The sequence below is a fragment of the Astyanax mexicanus genome, unplaced genomic scaffold, assembly GCF_023375975.1.
Source record: "Astyanax mexicanus isolate ESR-SI-001 unplaced genomic scaffold, AstMex3_surface scaffold_57, whole genome shotgun sequence".
In the NCBI taxonomy this organism is placed as follows: domain Eukaryota; kingdom Metazoa; phylum Chordata; class Actinopteri; order Characiformes; family Acestrorhamphidae; genus Astyanax; species Astyanax mexicanus.
In genome coordinates, this window is record NW_026040067.1 from 113,131 (window position 1) to 139,135 (window position 26,005).

General features: G+C 36.9%; 1 protein-coding gene and 1 long non-coding RNA gene across 2 annotated transcripts in view; one reads left to right on the forward strand and one right to left on the reverse strand.

Moving 5' to 3' along the window:
• Positions 1-904: 904 nt before the first annotated feature.
• Positions 905-26,005, forward strand: part of LOC111189365 (NLR family CARD domain-containing protein 3-like) — a 111,744-nt gene continuing 86,643 nt past the window's right edge. Inside the window, exons 1-2 of the mRNA XM_049474134.1 lie at positions 905-992; positions 1,735-1,831. Of these exons, the coding sequence (XP_049330091.1) occupies positions 1,785-1,831 (47 nt within the window). The 5' untranslated portion in view covers positions 905-992; positions 1,735-1,784. The remainder of the gene's footprint in view (positions 993-1,734; positions 1,832-26,005) is intronic.
• LOC125798293 (uncharacterized) overlaps positions 17,897-26,005 on the reverse strand; it is a 95,172-nt gene continuing 87,063 nt past the window's right edge. Inside the window, exon 3 of the long non-coding RNA XR_007437114.1 lies at positions 17,897-18,087. This is a non-coding gene — a long non-coding RNA (uncharacterized LOC125798293). The remainder of the gene's footprint in view (positions 18,088-26,005) is intronic.

Consider the following 26,005-nt stretch of genomic DNA (forward strand, 5'->3'; position numbering starts at 1 on the left):
TAATTAAAATTTTAATATGAATGTACGCCTACACAACATTCTTCACATCTTAATGTAATAACAATTACAAGAGATATTTTTAATGTTACGATTTTAAAACTGTCCTGTTGAAAATGTCATGCTAGGTAGTGTATATAAAGCATCAGGCTGGTGGATTAACACAACAGTTTAGATGTAATAAAGAATACGTTTTTTAGCTGTTTATTGCATCTGAATTTGTATTTAAGTGGTAAATAAAATGATTTGAACCCTATTCAGATAGTTCTAGAGATGATCAGTTATACTGCTCTTCTTCTTCTTCTTCTTCTTCTTCTTTCTTCTTCTTCTGTTAAAGCAGAGATTTTACACTACAGTGATATTTACAGAGCAGCAGGTGTTCTGACAAATTGTGCTACCTTGCCAAACTGTGCTAGTATATATTTAAAGACAATAATACAAAATGCACCATACTAGAACATTCTCCTGGATTCTCCTGGCAGGAGTGTAGGTAGAATATCTGGACAGTCTAAATCACTGTATCGATGTAAAATTTAGGTTAATAGAGGTGATTGTTGTTTTTTCATTGTTTATAATTATTATTTTTGTTAATTGCCATTTACTTTTATGTAACCCTTAAGCAAATAAGGACAGTGAGCTCAGTCTGTTTAATGCAGCCATGAAGAACAGATTCATCATGGAAAATCTTTTAAAAATGTGGGTCAGAGAAGCACATTTTATGGTTTGCACAACTCGACAGACCACCCGAACAGGTTTTACAGGTGTGTGGGAGAAACGTCTTGCTCACGAATGTTCAAACATTCCATTCAGCCGTGAGATATAATTGGCTGACAATGGCGAATAACGAACATTAGCTCCGCCCACACAGAGTCTATTTGCTCTGAGAGAATGGGGTGGGGGACTTAGAGACAGACAGGTGAGACGCAGGTAAAGGAGAAATTAAAAGTAAGTCCAGTTTCCTCCATTAGAACAGAACAGAAGTCTGGATTCACTCGGTAAGTTCAGAACTGAAGAGAATGTAGAACAGAACCGTGTAGCTTAATGTCAAAACCGGTTCTAAGGGTTCCTCAGATCCAGAACCGGTTCTTTAAGCTCAGCTCAGTTTCCGATTACACTGGAAGAACCAGGATCAGCATGGAGATCTGAACCGGGCCTGGATCAGACCTGGACCTGGTCTAGATCAGACCGACTGGAGAACAATTAGCTGTAAACTGAAGAGAAATGCGCAGATATATATATGGATATTTATTGATCACAATTACAACGTAGTTTATGCTGTTTAAGGCGCATTACTGCTGAATGTGGGCGTTGATCTGTTGGGTAGATAAAAACACGGATCTGCTATAAAGGCGTGTTTATATGTAGTAGCGCTGTGCAACGGAGCTCAAGATCACGTAGAGTGTTAGTGTTTTAATTCCTGCTGTTTTATATTATCCTTAAATTATGTTTCTATTCTAATTCAGCAACATAATAGTAATATTATTAACAATTATAGAACGGTGTGTATATGTATAATGTTGTTCAATGTAGTAATATTACTAATAATAATTCAATTGTAATAATTATAAAAACAGTAAATGTCTCTATAATCTGTAGAATTAATTCTAATGAGGGTAAATAAAGTTATGTAACATTCTCTGTTTTGTTTGCTCATCAGGTACTTTTTAATGCAAATCAGACAATAATATTCATATTCTAAGAATAAAGGGTTTATTCTAACGACTGATCTGTTCTCAGGGGTCGGTGTCGGCAGTGTTGAGCTGTGTGTGAATGAAGAAGAGTAATTGATGGATCTTCAGAACTCCAGCAGTGGAGGAGGACCTCCTGTCATAAAGTGAGTAAATTAAGTGATGGGTTTAATTTGTAAAGTAGTTTTGTAATGTAATGTTGCAGCTCTAATCCTGGACTTGTGTCCTGCATATTTTACAGTTTTAAAATGATGAAAACATAGGTTCTACTGAACCAGAGTCAGAACCATGTGCTCTATTTAACTAGAAGAAAAATGCTTAACAAACCAGCTCGTTATTCTTATAGTAGAATGTGTTTCTAATCTGTATTTATAATAAATATCTGCCTTTAATATGTAATAGTGAATATTTTTATTTTTGTGATTAACTTTTTATTCAGTTTTAAAGCATTATAATAACATCTTACAAAGCACATACAAAGAAAAAAAACAGCAATATACATATACAAAAACTCTGACTAAACAATGGGAAAGAAAAGACAGTGAAATAAAATTTAAGGGGGGAGAAGAAGACAAATGAGGCTGTATGTTAGATAGAAGTAAAAAGAGGCATTAAGAAAAAATATGCATGTTTTGTATACACAGGAAGGCTGAGGCTGACTATTATTTAAGTGTCGTTAATATACTGAAGAAATTTATCCCATTTCACATAGTATTGTTTCATTCTGCCCATCAAAGAAAAAGAGATACGCTCATATGCGGCCACCCTAGTAAGCAGATCGTAATAGTGAATATTAATAATTATAATTATATTTATGAAAATGGTTTAAATTATATTCCCAGCAGAAATGAGGAAATCCTGATTTGCTGCATTTTGTTTAGATCAGATGGAAGTGATTGGGTATGTTATTTAAACTGTGGAATGAAGCTTCTTACAGAAACACCTGTTAGATTCTGTTTTGATCTATATCTCTGTTAGAGTTCCGTATAATTCCATTGGAGGAAAAATATCTTGTAGTTTATAATACAGTATATTTGTGTAATTGTGTAGCTCTTACCAATACATGTTATTAACTAGTCACACACACACACACATATATATATATATATATATATATATATATATATATATATATATATATATATATATATATATATATATAAAATACATACAGTAAAGATAACCCAAATATGAATATTTATTGGGTGACCATTTATCAATTTGGGGCAGCTGACAGAAAGATTAAGGATGCTTCTGGGACGGATATGAAGAATTTCGTTTGGAACTTGTGAATAAGTTTTTGTAAAGGAAGTCATTACTCTATAATTTACTCTGATCATGGATCATCATGAAGATCTGTTTTCAGGGAGAAGAGAGCAGCATCTCCAGCCCCCAGTGGAGTGTCTATGAAGAGTGACCGGTCCATGCATCATCCTCCAGTGTTCAGCAGTGGAGGAGGAAGCTCTGGGTCTCAGTACATCACTGCACTAAACTACTGTTCTGTTCTGAGAGTGAAGCTCTTCAGTTCCTGATCTTTATTAAAGATGTGCTGTGTGTTGGAGTTCACTGTGTAAATGCTGGAGTTTCACTGTGTTTAATGTTAACAGAACTGAAACCCAGAGAGGAGCTTCTCCAGAGCCCAGCTGTGTTTCTATGAAGAGTGACTGGTCCATTGGGGATTTTCCTGATTTCAGCAGTGAGGATATGACCTCTGACCCACAGTAAAACATTAAAGCCTTTTTACCTATTATTACTGTAATTTACATTTTCAATACATACAATACACACACGCACACACACACACACACACACACACACACACACACACACACGTGCACACACACACACACACACACACACACACACACACAGAAGAGGTCAGTGTGAGATTGTGAGTTTCTCTGTATATAATGATCAGTGTATACAGTTGGGTGTGATGGGGAGGTGGGATTTAGATTAGACTGACTGACCAGAACAATTCAAAGACAATATCAGCTACAGGTTGGAGGATTACACATATATCTATATATTCGGGGTGTGCAATACTAAAAAAATATCTCAATAATTTTCTGTAATTTTTAGTAATATAAAAATAAACTATATTTTGCATTATTAAAAAATCTGTATATAAAATTATTATATTGTAAGTATTATATTTTACTAGCCTGTGCTTCTTAAAAGATAATAATTACTTACTAAATATATTTATGGAAACAATATATTTTATTTTTAATTAAATTCCTTGAAACAAACAAACATTGAATTCACCAGTTCAAATATCAAACAGTGCACATGGTTGTAAACCAGAGTTCATAATAATGGGTTTTGTAATGTAAGTAAAAGGATGAGTATTAGATTGGCTACATTAAATTGTTTTCATATCAGAGGTATCAATCCAATAAAAATGCTGTTCCCTGGTGCTGGTTGTTCACTTGGGAAGGGGACAACAGTTATTGTACAGTGTGTTATGTTTTGCAGACTAGATCATTTTTTGCTTTATTTTATATGTCAGTATAAATGAAAATATTTTAATGTGCTGAGTAATTGATTTTAACTGAGAGCTTTAGTTGAGGAAAAAACACTAGTGTAGCTCCATATTCCACCTTTAACAACCTGGAAAGAGGAAACGTGTCATCAGTTGTTTGTGTGTGTGAGTGTGTGTGTGAGTATGAGAGAAAGACACTTCAGCACAGTGCCAATGTGTCATCAGTTTGGAGGAAAATGAAACGTGAATGAAAGTAGATGGCTTGATGGGTCGCTTGCTGGTTTAGCGTCTGTGCTAACTCCCCACACTGATAAACAGTGCAAGTAACCAAGAGCACACTCACTGATAACATCATAGACTTGTCATCTGCTAGTGTGATCGCATGGTTAGTCTATGCTAGCTCACTGCATAGTCATTCTCAATGTTTGCAGTGAATACGTGGAGTAAAGGCATTTTCATTGTTGTTTTTCCCCCAGTGATTAGCATACTTGATAACGTCAGCTTGCACATCATTAACACAGTAATTAATATACTATCATAGACGATATGTATCACACACCCCTAATCTACATATAGAGACAGTAGCGTGATATGTTAGTACTGTTTCACTTCACTTCAAACGCTCTAGTTGTCTCCTTTCTAATTACATTTATATTATTGCTAATTGGCACTGTTTATCATTTAATTATATGTAATTATTATTAATTGTAGAACAAATTAAGCATTGACACAGTGGTTCAAAGCAACCGTTTTTACACGTGCCTCAAAACTTTAGATAAGGGGTGACATAATTGCAAAAAAACATGAAACAACAAGCAATAGACAACATAAAGTGCAAGAGTGACGACATATACTATAACACTAAATAACAATAAATACAATAAATACAAAAGACGAGACAATTTAAAAGACAGGACAGTGCAGTACCGATACGGTATAATAATGTGTATAGTAAAGTGTATAGTGAGGATACGGTGCAGAGATGTGTAACATACTGTAACATATAGAACATATATAATCACAGCAGTTACTGAGGTAGAGAGTAACTGTGTGTAGCAGCAAATATTGCTGATAGTAATAAAGACATTTCAGTCTCTGTGTGCTGAGTGGGTGTCTGTGTGTGTGGGTGAAGTTCAGTCTTTGTGTGTGTAAAGGGTGGTGGTGGGGGTGTTCAGTTCAGTTTTGTGTAAGTGGGTTGGGTGTGTGGTGGGTGCGGTGAGGTGGGGTTCATCTCTGTCTCTGCGTGTTGAGGAGTCTGACTGCCTGGTGGATTTTATTAGTAATTGCAGCATACTTTATTGAAACAATTTTTTTTCGATCAGATAATTTATTAAGGTGGATTACAGTATGATTTTTTTTTATTCACAGTAAGAAGAAAATAAACAATTACAGGGAAAAACTGGACCACATATTCAAGGTTAGTTCCAAACCAAATATTTGATGGAGATCTCCCTGATTTCTTTTACATTTTAATTTTACTTTTAACATTTTAATCATAATCATAATTAACTCACATTTAGTTTCTGTAGTATTATAACTGTAAAAATGTTAATTTATGCTGTATGATCTTACCCAGTAAAATAGTGATTAAATCCTTTTACACATCAAAGCATCCATAATGTCTTTCCTTCTCAGATCAGTATAATCACATCTCTCTCTCACTGTTCTGTAACAGGTTTAGTGATGTTTGTTTTTAATCAGGAGCTGCAGCAAAAGTTTATATCTCTAGTGAAGAATGAGCTGAACACATTCAAGAAGCTCCTGAGTCCAGATTACCCAGCATGCTCTGAGAGAGAGGAGGAGGATGATCAGAGGGAGGGGGTGCTGATGATCACACTGCACATCCTGAGGAACATGAAGCAGACAGACCTCGCTAACACACTAGAGAGCAGTAAGAGTTCTGGGTCATGACCATGGGTACCAACTTAAAGTGCTAATTTATTTTTCAGTGAAGTCCCAAAGGGAAAAAACAATACTTAATTGGATTCTGTAATTGTATAATAATGTATCACAGCGTCAACTGTAGTCCTTGAACTTAACACTTACTGATTTTGTATGGACATATTGAATATCTCTAAATCAACTACAGCTGCTACAAATAAACCATACTACAGTCTTTATTTTAAAGTATTATGTCATGGTGTTGTTCTACACTGGATTCTAATGCATGATCACAGCTGATTACAGATCTTCCTCTGTTATCAGAATTAACCCCAGCATGTCAACGAAAGCTCAAATCCAAACTGAGGGATAAATATCAGAAAATTAATGAAGGAATCTCAGGCTATGGAAACTCAGCACTTCTGAATGAGATCTACACAGAGCTCTACATCACAGAAGGAGGGGGTGGAGATGTTAATCAGGAACATGAGGTGAAGCAGATTGAAGCTGCATCCAGGAAAAGGCCAACGCAGGAAAGACCAATCAAATGCAACGACATCTTTAAACCTTTACCAGAACAGAACCAGCCCATCAGAACTGTGCTGACTAAAGGAGTTGCTGGAATTGGAAAAACAGTCTCAGTGCAGAAGTTCATCCTGGACTGGGCTGAAGGAGAAGTAAATCAGGATGTTCTCTTTATATTTCCACTTCCTTTTAGAGAGCTGAATCTGATGAAGGAGAAGAAGCTCAGTCTGTTGAATCTTCTTCAGAGCTTCTTCACAGAAACACAAGATTTAAAACCAAGACATTATAAAGGATACAAGATAATGTTCATCTTTGATGGTCTGGATGAGTGTCGACTGCCTCTGAATTTCAAGAACAATGAGAACTTGGTAGATATAGAAGAGCAAACCTCAGTGGATGTTCTGCTGACGAATCTAATCAAGGGGAATCTGCTTCCCTCTGCTCTTCTCTGGATCACCTCTCGACCAGCGGCGGTCAGTCAGATTCCTCCTGAGTGTGTTGACCAAGTAACAGAAGTGCGGGGTTTCAGTGACCCTCAGAAACAGGAGTACTTCAGGAAGAGGATCCAGAATCAGGACCTGGCCCACAAAGTCTTCACACACATCAGGTCTTCAAGAAGCCTCTACATCATGTGCCACATACCGGTCTTCTGCTGGATTACAGCCACTGTTCTAGAGAGAATGCTGAGTGAAGCTGAGAGTGGAGAAATACCCAAAACCCTGACGCAGATGTTCACACACTTCCTGATATTTCAGATCAAACACAAGAGCCAGAAGTACAGTGGGAAAAGTGACCCTGATCCTCAGCAGACTAGAGAAAGTATTCTGGCTCTGGGGAAACTGGCGTTCCAGCAGCTGGAGAAAGGAAACCTGATCTTCTATGAGGAAGATCTAAGAGAGAGTGGTATTGATATTAGAGAAGTATCAGTGTACTCAGGAGTTTGTACCCAGATCTTCAGGGAGGAACATGAGCTGTACCTGGGGAAGGTCTTCAGCTTTGTACATCTGAGCGTTCAGGAGTTCCTCGCTGCTTTATATGCGTTTCTCTGCTTCCTCGACAAAAAGGTTCTGAATCAGCAAAACACTGAACAGCAAACCAGTTATCTTTCCCAGCTTTTCAGCAGATTATCACAGTCTGACTTCCTCAACAGAAAGACTCTGAAACAGCAAAACACTGAACAGCAAACTGTTGAACAGCAAAACACTGAACTTTTTGAACTCTTTAGCAAGTCAACGATGACTGGCTTCCACAGCAGTGCTGTAGACCGAGCCTTACAGAGTGAGAGTGGACACCTGGACCTGTTCCTTCGTTTCCTTCTGGGTCTCTCACTGGAGTCTAATCAGACTCTATTACGAGACTTACTGACCCCATCAGAGAGGATCTCTCACAGCAACAAGGAAACAATCAAATACATCAAGAAGAAGATTGAGGAGAGCTCCTCTTCAGAGAAATCTATTAATCTGTTCCACTGTTTGAATGAACTGAATGATCATTCTCTAGTGCAGGAAGTTCAGAAATACCTGAGTGGAGGTTCTGACCGTCGTCTTCATCAGGCCAATCTCTCTCCTGCTCAGTGGTCAGCTCTGGTGTTTGTGTTGGTGAACTCAGAAGAAGAGCTGGATGAGTTTGACCTCAGTAAATATCACCCATCAGAAGAGTGTCTTCTGAAACTGCTGCCAGTAGTCAAAATATCCAGAAGAGCTCTGTAAGTATTTTCATTCAGGTCTTCATTCAGGTTTTTTATGAACTGCTGATTTTTAGCACTTTTCATTGATTCACAGGTAGATTCACATTATTTACATTCTTACACATTAGTATGTTACACCTTAATTACCCTGTGTGTGTGTAATAATAATTAAACCCTCACATTATTCTAAACAGTACAGATGATTTATAAATGAGATAATTTCTGCCTTCTGCCCAGACTGATCAGAGACAGCCTAAAGAAAATTCTTTAATAGTTTAGGCAACTTATGTGTTTTGTGTTTTTTGTTAAAATGAATGCACATCCTCTGCAGATACACACTAAAATAGTGCTGGGTTATTTGACTAAAAAATCACATCTCAGTATGCTTTAGAGAAATGTTGAACAATACAACGTGATGAACATTTATCAGCATTTATTTGTAACATCAAAATCTGCATATTTAAATATTTAATATCTTACTGTACATCCCAGTACAGTACACACTGTTGCTGTTACTGTGAGGCATTAGTTCAATATGTTTTCTCTTCTACCGGAATTAATCTCCTGTTCATTTCTATAGATATTGTTTAAGCTGAACATGAAGGAGTGGTTTGAGCTGTGCAATACAAGCATTCATCTGCCAACATTTATTCAGCACATTAAGGATTCTAAGTTAAAAAGAATCAAAACCACCTTAATCTTTTGAGTAAAATAATTAAGACTCTGTCCTTTTTGCCTGATAACAGACTATACAATTAAGCGTAATTGTACGATGTGTACTTTTCCCTTCGTTATGATAGCAAAGACACACTGACATGCCCAAAATGAAGCTGCATGGTGTGCATTTGATGCTAAAATAGGGCCTTTAAACAAACAATAAGCACGTACTGACTCAAACTATAATTTGAATGGGGAAATCTGTGGAAAAGCACAGCACATCCAATAAGAACAATAGCACTCCATATTTTATGGTATCTTATAGAAAGCACTGATTGATTTCACATTGTGTTTGAGTTTAATGTGTGCAATGTAAACATGCTTGCATTTCACTTTTCTGGAGGCTGATTTACAGATTTACACCAATAAACAGATTTAATCATTTTATTTTTGTTCTCTTAAAAATATGAAGAAGTGGAAAAACATTTACCTGAAGAATATAAATAATATGATCTCAACATGTGAATAGTCTTATAAAGAGAGAAATATTTGTCTGCTCAAACTCATTTCCTTTTTAAATATACATCCATTCCTACATCTTAGTTCAGCACTTTCCGAAAAAGGTGAGATAAGAGCTAGTAATTTAGGGCTAGTAACAATGCAAAACCACAAAGCATATTTCCAAGCTGTACTCTAAAGCATCATTACTGTTTGTTTGCTCTAACAGATACCTTAAGTTAATCATATATAAATATAATTAATATTTAAGGTTTAAGGGGCAGAAAGAAAAAATATAGGTTCAGTATTCAGGTATTCACATACCCTGAAAAGCCCCCTTGCTCTTCCTCTGCTTTGTTCAACTTTTTCTTTGTCCAAACTTATTTCAGTATAAATAAACACCAGTACTTTAGACAGACAATATATTTTACAGTTTAATTCTGTTTTCTATTATTTGTCTATCCATTCAAATATCCTTCTTAGGGTTTATTGTAAAATCTGTTGTTTATTCTTGTTTTTAGACTAGCTTCATGCAATCTTGGAGTAAAGACGTGTGAAAATCTGGGATCAATTATAAACCTGGAAAACTCCTCCCTGAAAGAGATAGACTTCAGTAACAATGACCTGCAGGATTCAGGAGTGGATCTGCTCTCTTCTGGACTGAAGAGTTCACATTGTAAACTGCAGATTCTCAGGTCAGTGTTTCTGTGATTTTTGTTTTGAGATTATACAGGTCTAATTGTGAAATTCAGGTGTTTATATTATGTGGAGTTATGTATCATAACTCACTCCTCCCACTTCCTTACCTATTCAAACTGTCACTTCCTCTCTCTGCTCGTTGAACAACATCGCATGTGGTGTTGGCTCCCGCTCCTTATCTGGTACACGATGGTTCCGCACCTGTCTGTGTCCTCCGACTGGCTGTTCCCGTCCACCCCAGCTCATCCACTGCCACTACTCCAGGCTGCCTTCCCTGGTAGTGGTTTGTCTTGTCTCAGCTGCCGCGGCTGGTGTCTTCTCGACCTGGTCTGGCACCTCCCGTGCGGTCTCCTCAGGCCTTCTGCGGCTTCTTCTCTCTCTCTCTCTCTCTCGCCGCTACCGCTGCTGCTAATCCCCTCCTGCTGCCCCTACGAGGCCTCCATGCGATCTTCGCGGACTCAGCGGCCTCTCTCTCTCTCTCCGCCACCTTCCCAGCGCCGCTGCTGCTGCTAATCCCCTTCTGCTACCCTCGCAAGACCTTGTCGTCTGCGGCGGTCTCTCTCCCTCTGTCTCTCAGCGCCTCTGCTGCTGCTAATCCCCTCCTGCTTCCCTCGCAGGGCCTCCTCACGTCTTCACCGGATTCCTCTTCATTCTTTTCGGCGCTGCACCCGCCCCTCCGACGGCTCACTGCATTGGTTTGGAGCCATCTGGTTTGCTTTTCCCCCTCCAACTAGCGTCCTTCCGCCCGACCCGCTGGCCAGCTATGGCTCCGCCTCCCTGCAGCCTCTCTGGGCGGTACTTGAGCGCGGCCTCGCCTCCTCTCTCTCCTGAGCGTAGGTGTGCCCTCCATGTACATAGTTCAGTAAAATTCCTGCAAAGGATTTCAGCGCCCTCCTCTCCCTCTCCCACTCCTCAGTCTGTCCACCCTACTCTTCTTCTGTCTCCCATTGCCACCATCCTCCCACTTCGTCTTCCCACTCCGTCTTCCTACTCCGTTCGCCCCCCATCTTCCCACTTCTTCTTTCCACTCCGTCCTCCCACTCTATTGCCCCGCATCTTCCCACTCCGTCCACCCACTCCATCGACCCCCCCCCCTCTTCTTCCCTCACCATCGCCCCCATCTTGTTGGACTGTCATGAGCATCCTGTCTAACTTCCTTGGTCACTTCTGCTACGCGACGTGGGTCAGCGGCTGCTTTTTTGGGCTTTTAAACTACATGTACACCATGTGCATCATTCCACAAGTCGTTCAACATCATCTTTCCACTTCAACTGATTTCTGACTCCTAGGACCTCACCCTCTATGCTGTTATTCAGTACACTCCTATACTTGAATAGGCTGGCAGCACCTTCAAACACCTTAATTAATTATTCCCTACCTTTCTTTCCTTTGTCCTCCACACTGCCTTCCTCATGCATCGGCTCATCCTCTGGCTTCTCAAAGACTACAAGGTTGCACTTCCAACATTCAGACGCTGGAGTTCCCAAGCCCAAGCTCACAGTCAGACCTCTTCTTAAATCCTTGCAGCGGTCGAAAGTTCTGATTTAACTTTTTGGTGCTTCGGCTTCACGCTTTACAGCGAAGCTGCCCCGAATTCCACCCCAAATACTCTGAGTTCGCTCCCCCTCTTTTCTTCTTCTCTGCCCAGTCAAGGGCGTGGGTCAATACTAGCAAAGTGCAGTTATGTATCATAACTAAGTTTTGGGAGACTGATCCACGCCCTCACTCCTTCCACTCCCTTCCCTATTTTAACAGTCACTTCCTCTCTACCTGCACGTTCTTTAATTGTATTCTTTTTCCTCAGCGAAGCTGCCCTGAACTCCACCCCAAATACTCTGAGTTCGCTCCCCTCTTTTCTTTTTCTCTGCGTGGGTCAATAATAGCAAAATACATTATATTATTACAAATCACACAAGAAAAAGTGTCTTGCGAAGGACGAATACGAACTCTCATGGGTCTGTAGTCATCTTAAGAATGTCCAACTTAAATGAACATTTGAGACATCTCACACAAAATTGTGATGCACAAGCAAAAACTATTTTAGCTTTACTTAATGTAAAGAAAGTGTTTATTGAATCTTAAAGTGCATTATCTTCCTTAGTCTGCCACATTGTTGCTCTTTCCTTCTTTTTTGTTTTCTCTCACTCACCTGTTTTTTTGCTCTGTCTGCAGATTATCTGGTTGTATGATCACAAAGAAAGGTTGTTCTTCTCTGGCTTCAGCTCTGATTTTAAACCCCTCCCACCTGAAAGAGCTGGATCTGACCTACAACCACTCAGGAAAGTCAGGAGTGAAGCTGCTTTCTGCCAGACTAGAGGATCCACACTGCAAACTGGAGACACTCAGGTAGGTCTGAATTGATCATTATTTCATCAACTTATTAGGAGATAAATGAACATGTTTATATTTTCTCCGTCAATATTGACTGTTGTGCTCTAACGGAGGACACTTTGCTGCGTGTGTGTGCTGTGCTTCACGGGCAAGCAGAGTGTTGGGAAAGTTAGGTATTAAAGGAGGGGTGCAACTACATACTTTTTGTGGTGTTTGCAAACATACTATCGGCAACATAGAATTGTAGGGCAGAGACCAGGGTTAAGAAACTCATTTAAAGTTTAGTACTAAATTCTGGCTTTTCACAACACACAGCTTCTAGCTAACTGGTTAGCTAAATACATATTCGTTAATTATAGCTTAAAGTAATCCTGCAATCCTAAATTAATAAAAACAATTTGAAAATGAAAAAGTTATTGGCTGATCAGGTACATCAGGGCCAGTTAAACATATATAGTTTTATTTTCTCAAACCTTGATCTGTGCGTTTTGCTCCAGAGACAAGTCTTTTTAACCAGCTATCAGAAACATACTAGCCCTCCTACTAGCCCACTGTGCTTCGAATAACCAGCAAGCTGATTGGCTGTTTCTCCTGAGAGGCGGAACTTTATCCTTGAACTGGCTGTGGGACTTGTGGTAAATCTAGTTGTTTTTTATTATGCCATAGCTATTTGCACTAAATGCCAAGTAATTTGTTTTGGCTCATCTTTCCGGTGGTAAAAAGAACCAATGTTTAGGTGTTACACCAGAAGAGGTGGAACAGTTTAGCTGTTCCTGGTCATGGAGACAGAATCAGGATAAAGATTACAAGATTAAAACTGATCTCCACTAACTTTGTACACATTGAGAGCCAAGCACCCCAGCAATCAGCCCAAAAGAATATTATTTGTGACTCCAAATTAATAAATGGTAAAAATAATCTATGACTGCAAAATTGTCTGTAATTTAATATAAATAATAATAAATAAAATAAATATAAATAATTTGGTCTTAAAATGTCAACAGTCTAATAAAAAAACAATAATAAATCTGAAAAAATATCTGAAAAATATTAAGTATGATTGTAGAATAAAATACATTGGTTTTATATTTACCCTGACTTATATTTCACTGCAGACAGTATGAACCCAAAATATTTCATGTTTAGTCTGCTTAAACTCATTAATTTTTTTATATACATCCATTCATACATCTTATTCCTGCAGCACATTCCAAGAATTTGTGATGAGAGCCAATAATTTAGGGCCTGTAATTGTCCTTTCAACAAGACTATTCAAAACCACATGCTGCACATATTATAAAGAGATGTCTGTCAAAGAAAAGGGTACAGGTACTGGACCAGCCTGCTTGTATTCCTGACCTGTACTCAGTAGAAAATGTGTGGACAATATAGAAACCTTCACCTGATTTAAAAAAAAAACTTCTAAACTTGAATCTTTAAACTCTACCTTTATAAAAAGCAGCAGTGTTTAGTCCTCCAATGCTCTGCCTCAAATCACTCCCTCTTCCCTATGTAGTGCACTTTGTGGGTCATGGAATAGCACCACCTCCACCCACACAGTGTACGATATATCTAAGTAAAAGTAATTTTTACATTAATCAGTATGAAACACAATTCCTTATTTATCATTTAAACAGTGTTTTTTATGTTTGTATTAGGTTTAAATGTAGTGCGATATGTAGGGATCATGATGTGAAATCTTCTCAGGAAGAGGGAACACTGAAGGCTGGCGTTAGTGTTAGAGGAGGACGGGGAGCTGTGCAGATTAAACGTTAGTAGTGCTGCTGTACAGAGCTGATGTTTCTGTTAACTCAGTTAGAGACACAGAGACACAGCTCCACAGTGATGTGTGTTAAAAGCTCAACGTTTTTAAGCTTTCTACCGTGAGACCAAATAGCTCTGCAAAACTCAGTTTAGCATCAGGTTAAAAAAGGTCATTTTACATTAACATTTTTAACATTACCTTGACATTTCCCCAATTACGTAGTCCCCATATTCACTTCTTGCACGAAAGCTGCTCCTGTTCCAAACCAAAATGCAAAAATAAAAGGCAGTAAACATACCAACAACATAGGTCAACATAAAATTGTAAAAGATATATAAAAAAGGGTCATACACAGAATAAACAAGACACACACAAGGTAAATGCTTTATAGATGACGGACGGAACCAGATCAAATACTTAGCCAGGGTCTGAGAGGTGTCATGTGATCAGTCATGTGAGGGAGTGAATGAAGGATGTCAGTGCGTGGTGCATTCTGGCCAATGGTGTCCAGAGACAGGAGATCAGTGGTAGACACTGGTCCAGGAGGAACAGCAGCATCTTTTCCAGCAGGCATGCAAAATAAGAATTGTGTTATGAAGGCTGCAGAAACTGGGGTGTTGTTTCCCTCCGGACTGATTTCAAGGGTGCACCAGCAGCCTGTTTGGGGAATTGCAGCTAAAGCAAAGCTGCCAGGAGAGACTGCAGTTTAAACCTTTCTCAGCTGATATGCGTTCCTGACTACCTGTGAGTAGACTGTGTGTGTTCAGACACTAGAAGAAATTGTATTACAAGAGGAAGAGATTAGTTTGTGGCTGTTTTGCAGTTAGCTTTAATTGTTTGTGACTTGTTAGCATGTTAGTTGCCTGCTAAACTCATGTATACTGTGCTTATTTACTGCTGTGTATTAAGTGTTTATAATATAGCTGCTGATTCCTCCTTTTTTCTTTGTTGTAGACCATAATCAGCTACTTTGAGTTACCCAGCCATGTTCAGCTCTGCATAGATACATTCAGTATCAGTTCTATGCCCTTTGATGTACTGATGAAGCCACCAAGTTATATCAGACTGCTACTGAGGAGCATGGGGCTGGACAGTTACTACCCAGTGTACTAATTTGGAGTTATAGCCAGCCAATGTACCAAACTGTTCTCTAACTACAGTAAAGAAGTTCATTCACTTTTACCCTGACTGTTGTCGTTCCTGGGCCCTAACCAGCCTATCCAGAAAGGTGTCTGTATATTTAATCAGTGAAACAGTCCTTAGGAGTGATATCATCGAGCCTCCACAACAAATTGGTCCTCATATAAGACAAAAGTGAGATTTCATACAACGGCAGTTGACTGTGCTATTAAAAGTTAATACGTATTTGAAATGGTAGGGATGGAGATCAGAACCCACGTGAGGAGATAAGTCTTCCTGTAGCAGCTTATAACAATTAATTCTAATTAATTAATTAATTACTTAATTAATTAACCTATCTGTCCTGTGCTGCAAGATATTCTGATGAGACCTCTACTCAGGGCTTCATCACTGTTTAGACAGAGAACACAGTAGCTGGAAATAAGATGTATTGAAATAATGAATAATTTCTTATTTATATAAAGTTTAGTAGCAGCTAGCCTCCATGCTACAGATAACCCAGTTCTTTTTATTATAATATAGAGTTCAGTTAGATTCAAACTAATACACTTTTATTTACTGTTACTGAGAACACACTGCACGGGTTCTTTAACACAGTTCTTTTTATTATAATATAGAGTTCAGTTAGATTAGAACTAATACACTTTTATTTACTGTTACTGAGAACACACTGCACAGGTTGTTTAACACAGTTCTTTAGTAGAATATAGAGTTCAGTTAGATTAGAACTAATACACTTTTATTTACTGTTACTGAGAACACACTGCACAGGTTATTTAGCACAGTTCTTTAGTAGAATATAGAGTTCAGTTAGATTAGAACTAATACACTTTTATTTACTGTTACTGAGAACACACTGCACGGGTTCTTTAACACAGTTCTTTAGTAGAATGTAAAGTTCAGTTAAATTAGAACTAATACATTTTATTTACTGTTGCTGAGAACACACTGCACGGGTTCTTTAACACAGTTCTTTAGTAGAATATAGAGTTCAGATAGATTATAACTAATATACTTTTATTTATTGTTACTGAGAAAACACTGCACAGGTTGTTTAACACAGTTATTTAGTAGAATATAGAGTTCAGTTAGATTAGAACTAATATACTTTTATTTACCGTTACTGAGAACACACTGCACGGGTTATTTAACACAGTTCTTTAGTAGAATATAGAGTTCAGTTAGACTAGAACTAATATACTTTTATTTACCGTTACTGAGAACACACTGCACGGGTTATTTAACACAGTTCTTTAGTAGAATAAAGAGTTCAGTTCGATTAGAACTAATACACTTTTATTTACTGTTACTGAGAACACACTGCACGGGTTCTTTAACAGAATTTTGGATACTTCCACACACCAGTGTATGTACTGTTTTATGTACTGTGTGTGTATAGTTTCTGTGTGTGTGTAGTGTTTTTATGAAGTGTCTTTGTGTGTGTGTATGTGTGTGTGTGTGTTTAGAGTGGAACATGGAGGGAAAATCAGAATCAGACCTGGATTAAAAAAATGTAAGTTCCCTTTCACACACACACACACACACACACACACACACACAAACACACACTACACACACACAGTACATACAAACACACACAAACACACACAAAGACACTACATAACACTACACACAAACACACACACACACAAAGACATTACATAACGCTACACACAAACACACACACACACACACACACAAACACACAAAAAGACACTACATAACGCTACACACAAACACACACACACACACAAACACACAAAAACACACAAAGACACTACACACACACAAACACACAACACCCTCTACACACTCTCTTTCTGTATCAGGGCAGTGTGTATAATGTGTGTTCTTGTGTTCAGACGGCTGTGATTTCACACTGGATCCAAACACAGTAAACCCTCGTCTCTCTCTGAGTGAGGAGAACAGGAGGGTGGAGTGGGGAGAGGAGCTGCAGTCGTATCCTGATCATCCAGAGAGGTTTGATGGGTATCGGCAGGTTCTGAGTAGAGAGGGAGTTACTGGGCGCTGTTACTGGGAGGCTGAGTGGAGCGGGAGAGGAGCTGAAGTAGCTCTGAGTTATAAAACCATCAGCAGGAAAGGATCAGGATCAGACTGTCAGTTTGGAGAGAATAAAAACTCCTGGAGTCTGTTCTGCTCTGATAACAGTTACTCTGTTCAACACAATAAAAACAGAACTGCTGTCCCCCCTCCTCCCTCCGGCTGTAGGAGAGTAGGAGTGTATGTGGACTGTCCCGCCGGCACTCTGTCCTTCTACAGAGTCTCCACTGATACACCCTCACACACTTACACACACTTACACACACTCTACACCACCTTTACTCAGCCCCTCTATGCAGGGATTGGGGTTTATGGTTATGGATCCTCAGTGCGTCTGTGTGAGATTGAGTAAACCTGTATGTGATTCAGAGGCTGTTAGGAACACAAGCTGTATAAATACTTTCTAATCTGGTCTAAAGACGGGCTTGTTCAAACTGCCTCTTTTATCTACAATTGGTGTATTTTAATATTTAATATATTTCAGATTATTAACATTATTACTGTACATTGTTTGTATATATTATTTTGTATATTTGAGTTTAAAACCATTTTTTCTGTTTTCAAGGCTCCAGACAAAAACTAGTTTAAGGAGCCAAAAAATCAGAGGCCAATATTTTATCGAAGTGCCGAACAATAAAATGCAAACTATTAAGCATTTGGACTTTAACTGCACCTGAAACACAATTCTAGATTTATCCTCCTCTGCCTCTGCCTGAGCCAAAGTCCTCTCACACACTTACGCATTTCAGTGTAAAATGTGAGCACGTGATTTGGAACATCAACTTAAAAACAGTCCAAGTCCTCTCCAAACCATCACTGATTGGAGCTTGATGGAACCTTCCCACTAGACCTCAAACAGCTTGGACTATGTGCCTCTCCACTCTTCCTCCAGACTCTGCTCCCTTGAAATCAGAGCACTCCATGCTTCCCTCTGGTGACAACTTTTATAGAGGTGCAGATTTCATTTTCCAGCAGGACTTGGCACACTGCCCACAGTGCCAAAAGTACCAATTGATCTTATAGGATATTTAACATTTCTGAGACACTGAATTTCATCAACAATAAAAGAAATAAATGCTTAAAATAGATCACTCTGTGTGTAATACACCTATATAACATATGAGTTTCACGTTTTTTCAACTGAATTGATGAAATAAAGTAACTTTTTAAATAGATTTTAATTAGTTGAGATTTACTTGCAGCCCTAACACACACACACACACACACACACACACACACACACACACACACACCACTGCAGTGTTCTCTATACACACTGTGATTCAACGCGAGATGCTCTCCTGTCAGATTCCTGTCACACATTAACCTTATCTTCGTTTCTCTTAAACTGTTCAATAAACTGAGAAAAACACTTATAATTTATGGCTAAATTGATGAGAATAAACAATTTAAAAAGTCTAATTAAGTGCTGATCTTTGTGTCAAAACATAGGAATCGACTAAATTAGTTAGATTCCTAGCTTTAGCTAAGCTAGCTACTGAATGTACCCAAAATTTCTGTGACTAAAAATGTTTTTTAAAAAAAGACAATTATTTTAGCTACTATATGTTTTTAAGCTAATTTACCTCTGTAAGAGTAAATTATCCTCAAATGTAACCTCGGTTTAAGATTCTAGTTTTATTGCTTATTAGTGTTATTTAGCTAACAGATTTAATTTTTATTCACACAGTTCTAACTTAATTACTTTTTTTTTTTCAAATATTACGCAGATGTTTTTCCTTTAATTCATATATTCTTTTCTCTCCAGTTTCCCTTTGTCAGAAATAAAAGGCAGATATTTTATAATAATTATCTGTTCAGTTCTTTCTTTCCAGCTACTACATGCTACCGTTTATATCATATGGTTCAAGTGGGTAAAGATATCTGTAATTCTGAATACTATCTTGTGCTCTATGGATGTAATTCATTTTAAGTCTTTTGAGTTATTGATTAATTTCTCTCAGATACCTGCATTTATTATTAAGAAGTAACTCCCCATCTACAGCAAGTCATCTAATCTTTTGATATTTTATATTTTTAAATGTTTGAATGGTTTAATTTTGGAAACACAACGATTTATATTTGAAGGAATTAATTTTTTAGTTTAAGACTAACTAATAGAAAAAACACATAACGGCTACCTGGCCACATTATTAGAAACACCTACCTACATTACCTTGTGCTTCCACTTACTGGCCACTTTATAATTAACGTCTGCTTTTTTTGTGCAGTTAGAACTTCACTCAAACACATTCACTCACTGACACAATAACTGTAAGTCTTGTTGTTGTAAACGTTCTGTATTATAGGACATCTTTGTACCCATTTTTGTACATTTTGTAGAGATACAATATAAATACAGTTCTGTACATTTATATATGTTCAAATACATTTTTATATACAGCTCCTGGTGAAGGAGAGCAGCTTGGTTTCTTTATAAAGTAAGAGCTTGGGTCTCTTTTCCTCCACACATAATTACAGCATTAAAATACACCTCCATCATATCCACAGTTATTCAGGCAACAGAAGCAGAACAGAAGTGTGTCACCCTGATGTCACCCATACCCCGGTTCATCTATTTTTTCCAACCTTTTTAGAAAATATATTGATTTATTTGCATGAGTATCACAAACACTAGCTGTGATAGAGTTGGTAACTCTGGATGTTGAATGCTGATCTGATAGTATCCTACAGACAGGGACTCCGGTCAGAGAGTATGGGCACAGAGAGGTTCTTCCAGCATACTTTATTGATGGGTTGGACAATCGGGTTTGCATTTATTGCTTGTGGATGTGTGGGTATGTGTGTGTGTGTGTGTGTGTGTGTGTGTGTGTGTGTGTGTGTGTGTGTGTGTGTGTGTGATCTAAAGGAAACAAATACAATACATGGCATTAGGTAAATGAAATGGAGGTAATACAATATAAACAACAATATTAGTTTTACTATGGTAAAATAAAACTACCATTCTGAACACTGAGTACAAAACACTATGCTAAAGGAAAGACTAAGGAGAGTTTAAAGGGATTACATTGTCTCTGGAGTCCTCTAGTGGTAGAACTAGATAATTGCAGTAGCAAAAGTTACCATGTGACCAACAACTGAACAATGGGAACAAAACACAGATTATATCTTAAACATATGATATGTTTCTTCATCAAACAAAGAAGATTGTATAAACAAGGCTACATTTAGCACACAGTGGTGGAAGTTAAGCACTATGGGCCGAAATAAGGTAGCTACTAAATACCATTAGGTTTAAACTGCACTCAAATAAGGAATGAAAATGTATAAAGATTAAATGCACACTTATAGACTAGTTTTAGCTTAAACTGCAGTGCTACATCTGAAAGGAACTTACATTTTATTCATTAACGCACACAGGGCTGTCCACCATCTCTGTTCACCTGCACAGTGAAGACAATGTGCTTAAAGGGAAGTGACATCACTAACTGTCTCACCCAGAGTGCCTAGGAAAGCTTTCAGAAAAAATAATACACTTTCCGACACTAGCTAAATATTACTCATTAGTCACACACACTGATAAAAAAAGAGAGAAAGAAATGCAGTCTTCAGTATTAACACAGTTGAAAGGGACTCGGATAGACGAAAATGATCCCGCTGGTCATACACAGGGTTTGGGTCCTGGTCAGCACAGTAATTATCTCAGCAAAGTGGCCAAACACACCGTATTTCAGTAATATGAGTAATAGCGGATCACATTATATATATTTCTAAAGGCATAAACCATTCCATAGAGTCTGTGCTCTATTCACTATACGATATGTATAGAAACCATTCCATAATCACTATACAGTATATAGAGGCAGTGCTCTATTCACTATACAGTTATAGAAACCATGACACGTTCACTACAGTTGATAGAGTATGTAGCCTATTCAGAAAATGCCACAGTATACGTATACTGTATAGTGAATAGAGCACTGCCTCTATATGCTGTATAGTAAATAGGACTCAGTCTTTAGTTATTAAGTGACTATTAAATTGTTTCTATATACTGTATAGTGAATAGACCAAATGTTCTATATGCTGAAAAGTGAATAGAGTATTGCATCCATATACTATATAATAATCATGGCATGGTTTCAATAAACTCTATAGTAAATAGAGCACTATGTACTGTATAGTCAATAGTGCATTGCCTTTATATACTGTTTAGTGACTGTTATGCTTTATATATACTCTATAGTGAATAGGCCACAGTCTCTATATACTGTATAGTAAATAGGACTCAGTCTTTATTTGCTGTATAGTAACTGCAAAGTGACTGTGGTATGCTTTAAATATACTGTTTAGTGAATAGGGCAAATAATTTATATAATGTATAGTAAGTAGATCACTATTTAATATACAGAAACTGTTGCATAGTCACTATACAGTATATAAAGGCTGAGCCCTATTTACTAAACAATATATAGAGACTGTGGCCTATTCATTATACAGACTGCCATATTAACCACCTAATTACAATCTGAGCTAACTGACATGCCAACACAAAACTACATAGCTATCACATAATCTTGGCACAAATGTAAGTTTAATAATGGTGGAATGGGCACTAATTTGCTTCACTAAGCTAACCAACCAAGCTAAGCTCTCAATTTATAACTGCACAGGTTGTGTTTGTGAAAACAAGAAGATGCCTCAGTCCATAAAAGAACATATCATGTGAGTCCATGTAAGGAGATAAAGAGAAAGAATCAAGGACACAGTGAATCCAATTTCCTTCTCCATGGTTTTAAACCAGATGCTGTATTCTGACGTCCACGTCCCGGGGGGTTAGCCTCTCCTTTCCTCTGTTAATCAGAGAGTGTATTGCAGCTCTAGATCAGCACAGGCTGTGGTTATGATGGATCCACGTACAAGCAGAGAAACAGAGAATGAACAAACAATGCAAATCTGTTTCTTTAAATTATATTTTTTATGACATTATTCTTACTAAAGGTGCTTCAAAAGTCACTTCTAAAAGATAAAAAATCAACTTAATAGTAACAGCATAACAATGAAAACTAACACTAAAACTAAACTAAAATTAATTACTAAAAATAGCTAAAGCTAAAAATTATGTAATGATCTAAAATGAGCAAAGCTGTAAATACTAAAATACCAATTAAATAAGCTCAATTAAGATAAACATGAACAATAAAATGGAAAAATATTACGCACTACCATATAATTGAAAAATACATTCAAATCAATAATATCTTAATAATAATTTAGTTATTTAAAACTTTTAAAAAAATTACAGTAAAAGTAAAATACAGTAATTTTCTTTTTTTTAATTAAAAATTAAAAAGAATAGATTATTAGAAATGTTTCAAACGTGTTTCTTTGAAAGATTGCAGAAAATGTTCCTAATGTTTTAACAGAGAAAATGCTACCGTACATTTTTAGTCCTAAAATTGCCTGCTAAAAGCTATTAAAAAGCCATAATTCATGTATTTTATTTAGAGACAATGTTATCATAACATGACTGTTGTTATGCTGATCTATTTCCTTTATACATAGGTTATAATTGTCAAAAACAAAAAGACAAAAAAAGAAAAAAATATGTAATAAAACCGTAATTGTCTGCCAGATTCCCATTATGTCAAAAAGTAAAAAAAAAAACACGGTAAAAAGTTTTTTTGACCAGTTTTTATAGTTTAATAACTGATTATTTATTTAATATACAGTGGTATTAGCCAATATAAATATTTTATGTGACATTTAAAGAAAAAACTATACTAAGGGATTAAAAGTTAACTTATAAATAAATGTTTTGTTAAGAGAAAATGTATATTCTTTAATAAATGTATATACATTATCCGTATTGAAAAAAGATTTTAGAGCTTTCTGTTTATTTTGTGTTAAAATGTTTATATTATTATATAAATATACATCAATCACTTATAAATTAAAGGGCATTTATGTTTTAACCACCAGGGGGCAGTAGACTTTAAACGAATTTTACGTAAAATTGGTAAAATATCAGAATTTTACATACGCTAATTTAATTAAAATAACTGCATGAGAATTTAGGGTTTTTAATACTGTAGTAATAAGGGTTGTAAGGATAATTGTGTTACCAAATTATTATACAATATATTATGGAAATGACCTCAATAATATTTCCTGACCTCAGTAACGCCCACAATATTTTTCTTAATAAAAAGAGCCGATTAAGGTGAATGTATTGGTGTGTTGATATACAGTGATTTTATTTAAGACATTTAAAAGTATTTTTTATGGCATTATAAAGTGTTAGCATCACTTAAAACTGGGAATAAAACTTGATTAAACTAAATTAAATACCCTTGTTCCACACTGATCAGCTCTGAGTTAGACCTTCATGTTCGTACCTACAGCGCGGTCCAGCTCCACTCCTACCCAGATGCCCCGGGCGAACTCCGGGGGCCCACCCACACCTGCTCCCCGGGGGCCATCCAGTCCGGGAGCTGGACCGCCGGCGCCCCCTCGTCCCCGTCCTCGGGAGCTGTGGAGCAGGACTGCGGTCTTACCGGTCTTCTCGGTCAGGTGGTCTTCATCTTCTGGGCGGTGGTCTTCAGGGCTTTTTCTTGTGAAAGGAGCTGTGCTGTGTTCTTACTACTGTTACTGAGATGTTCTGCATTTTATATAAATAATCTCTGGGGTGTTTGTGCTCTTTTAATAATGATATAAAACATTATGTGCTACCAGAACAGATCTATAAAACCTCTGGAGGTCGTATTATGTTTATTATTATAAAGCAGTAGTTTATATTAGCGCTGCCCTCACGCGCTCTTTATACACGCTGTGATTCAGCGCGAGACGCTCTCCTGTCAGATTCCTGTCACATTAGCCTGTTAGCAGCTAACAGAGTTAGCAGTGAATTATCTCCGTTTCTCTTAAACTGTTTAATAAACTGAGGAAAACACTAATAATTAATGGGTAAGTTAATGAGATTAAACCATTTTAGATTAAACCAGCCTAAATAAATGCTGGATTTTAGGTGTAAAGTTAGTAACCGGATAAATTAGCTAGCCTCCTAGCGTTAGCTAAGCTAGCTACTGAATGTTTCTGAGGAGAAAGAGCATTTATTAACGGTTTTCTTTTACCAAAAAATAGTTTTTAATGATTTAAACAAAACTAATCGCCACTATTTTGACAATTATTCTTTCTGCTGTCCGGTTTTAAGCTAATTTACCTCTGTAAAAGTAAATTATCCTTAAATTTGACCTCAGCTTATTGTTTGTTAGCGTTATCTAGCTAACAGATTTTAGGTTTATTCACACAGTTCTGACTTAACTTACCTTTTTTTTCCAAACATTACTTACACGTTCACTTTTTCTTTTAATTCATATATTCTTTTCTCTCTAGTCTCTCTCAGTCAGAAATAAAAATCTATTTTATAATAATTAGCTGAACCTTTCTGTCTCTCGAGCTATTACATGCTATCTTTTATATGATATGGTTCAAGGTGATAAGGATATCTGTCCTTCTGAATACCATCTTGTTCTCTATAATGGTTGTAATTATTTTAAAGTCTTTATGATTTGTTGAATAGACCAATATTAGTTTTATTTTCCCAGATACCTGCATTTAATATCAAGAAGAAACTCCCCATGCACAGTAGGTCATCTAATATTTTGATATTTGATATTTTGAAATGTTAGTGTGGTTTAATTGTGGGAACACAGTGTTTGATATTTAAATGTATTGTAGTTTATTTAAGTTTAATTTAACAACTAAACAACCCAAATGTTGCCCATCAGCCAGTATTGGTAAATGTCTTGGTTCTAACTACAGCAAATACGTCCTGCAGATAGACTGATCTGTTTTGGTAGCACATAATGGTTTAGCTCATTATTAGAAGAGCACAAACACGCCAGAGATTATTTATATAAAATGCAGAACATTTTAGTAACACTAGATGGAGACAGTGCTCCTTTCTCAGCACAAGAAAAACTGAATACAGTTCCTTTCAGAGGATCATGGTAAAAGGGGAAAATAATAGTGAAATATGTAATGGAATAATCTATAATAGAAGTATATATATAATAAAATAAAAAGTATTTTCTGTGGCTAAAACAAACAGCCTGTTAATTTTAAAATAAAAATAATAAGGAAATTAATTCATTTTAAGATAAATCAAGGTCGCACCACATGACTTTTGTAAGGCCAAAGTTAATTTGTCTGGATGATGACTTCTTTAAAATTTTAATATGAATGTACGCGTACACAACATTCTTCACATCTTAATGTAATAACAATTACAAGAGATATTTTTATTGTTACGATTTTAAAACTGTCCTGTTGAAAATGTCATGCTAAGTAGTGTATATAAAGCATCAGGCTGGTGGATTAACACAACAGTTTAGATGTAATAAAGAAGACGTTTTTTAGCTGTTTATTGCATCTGAATTTGTATTTAAGTGGTAAATAAAATGATTTGAACCCTATTCAGATAGTTCTAGAGATGATCAGTTATACTGCTCTTCTTCTTCTTCTTTCTTCTTCTTCTGTTAAAGCAGAGATTTTACACTACAGTGATATTTACAGAGCAGCAGGTGTTCTGACAAATTGTGCTACCTTGCCAAACTGTGCTAGTATAT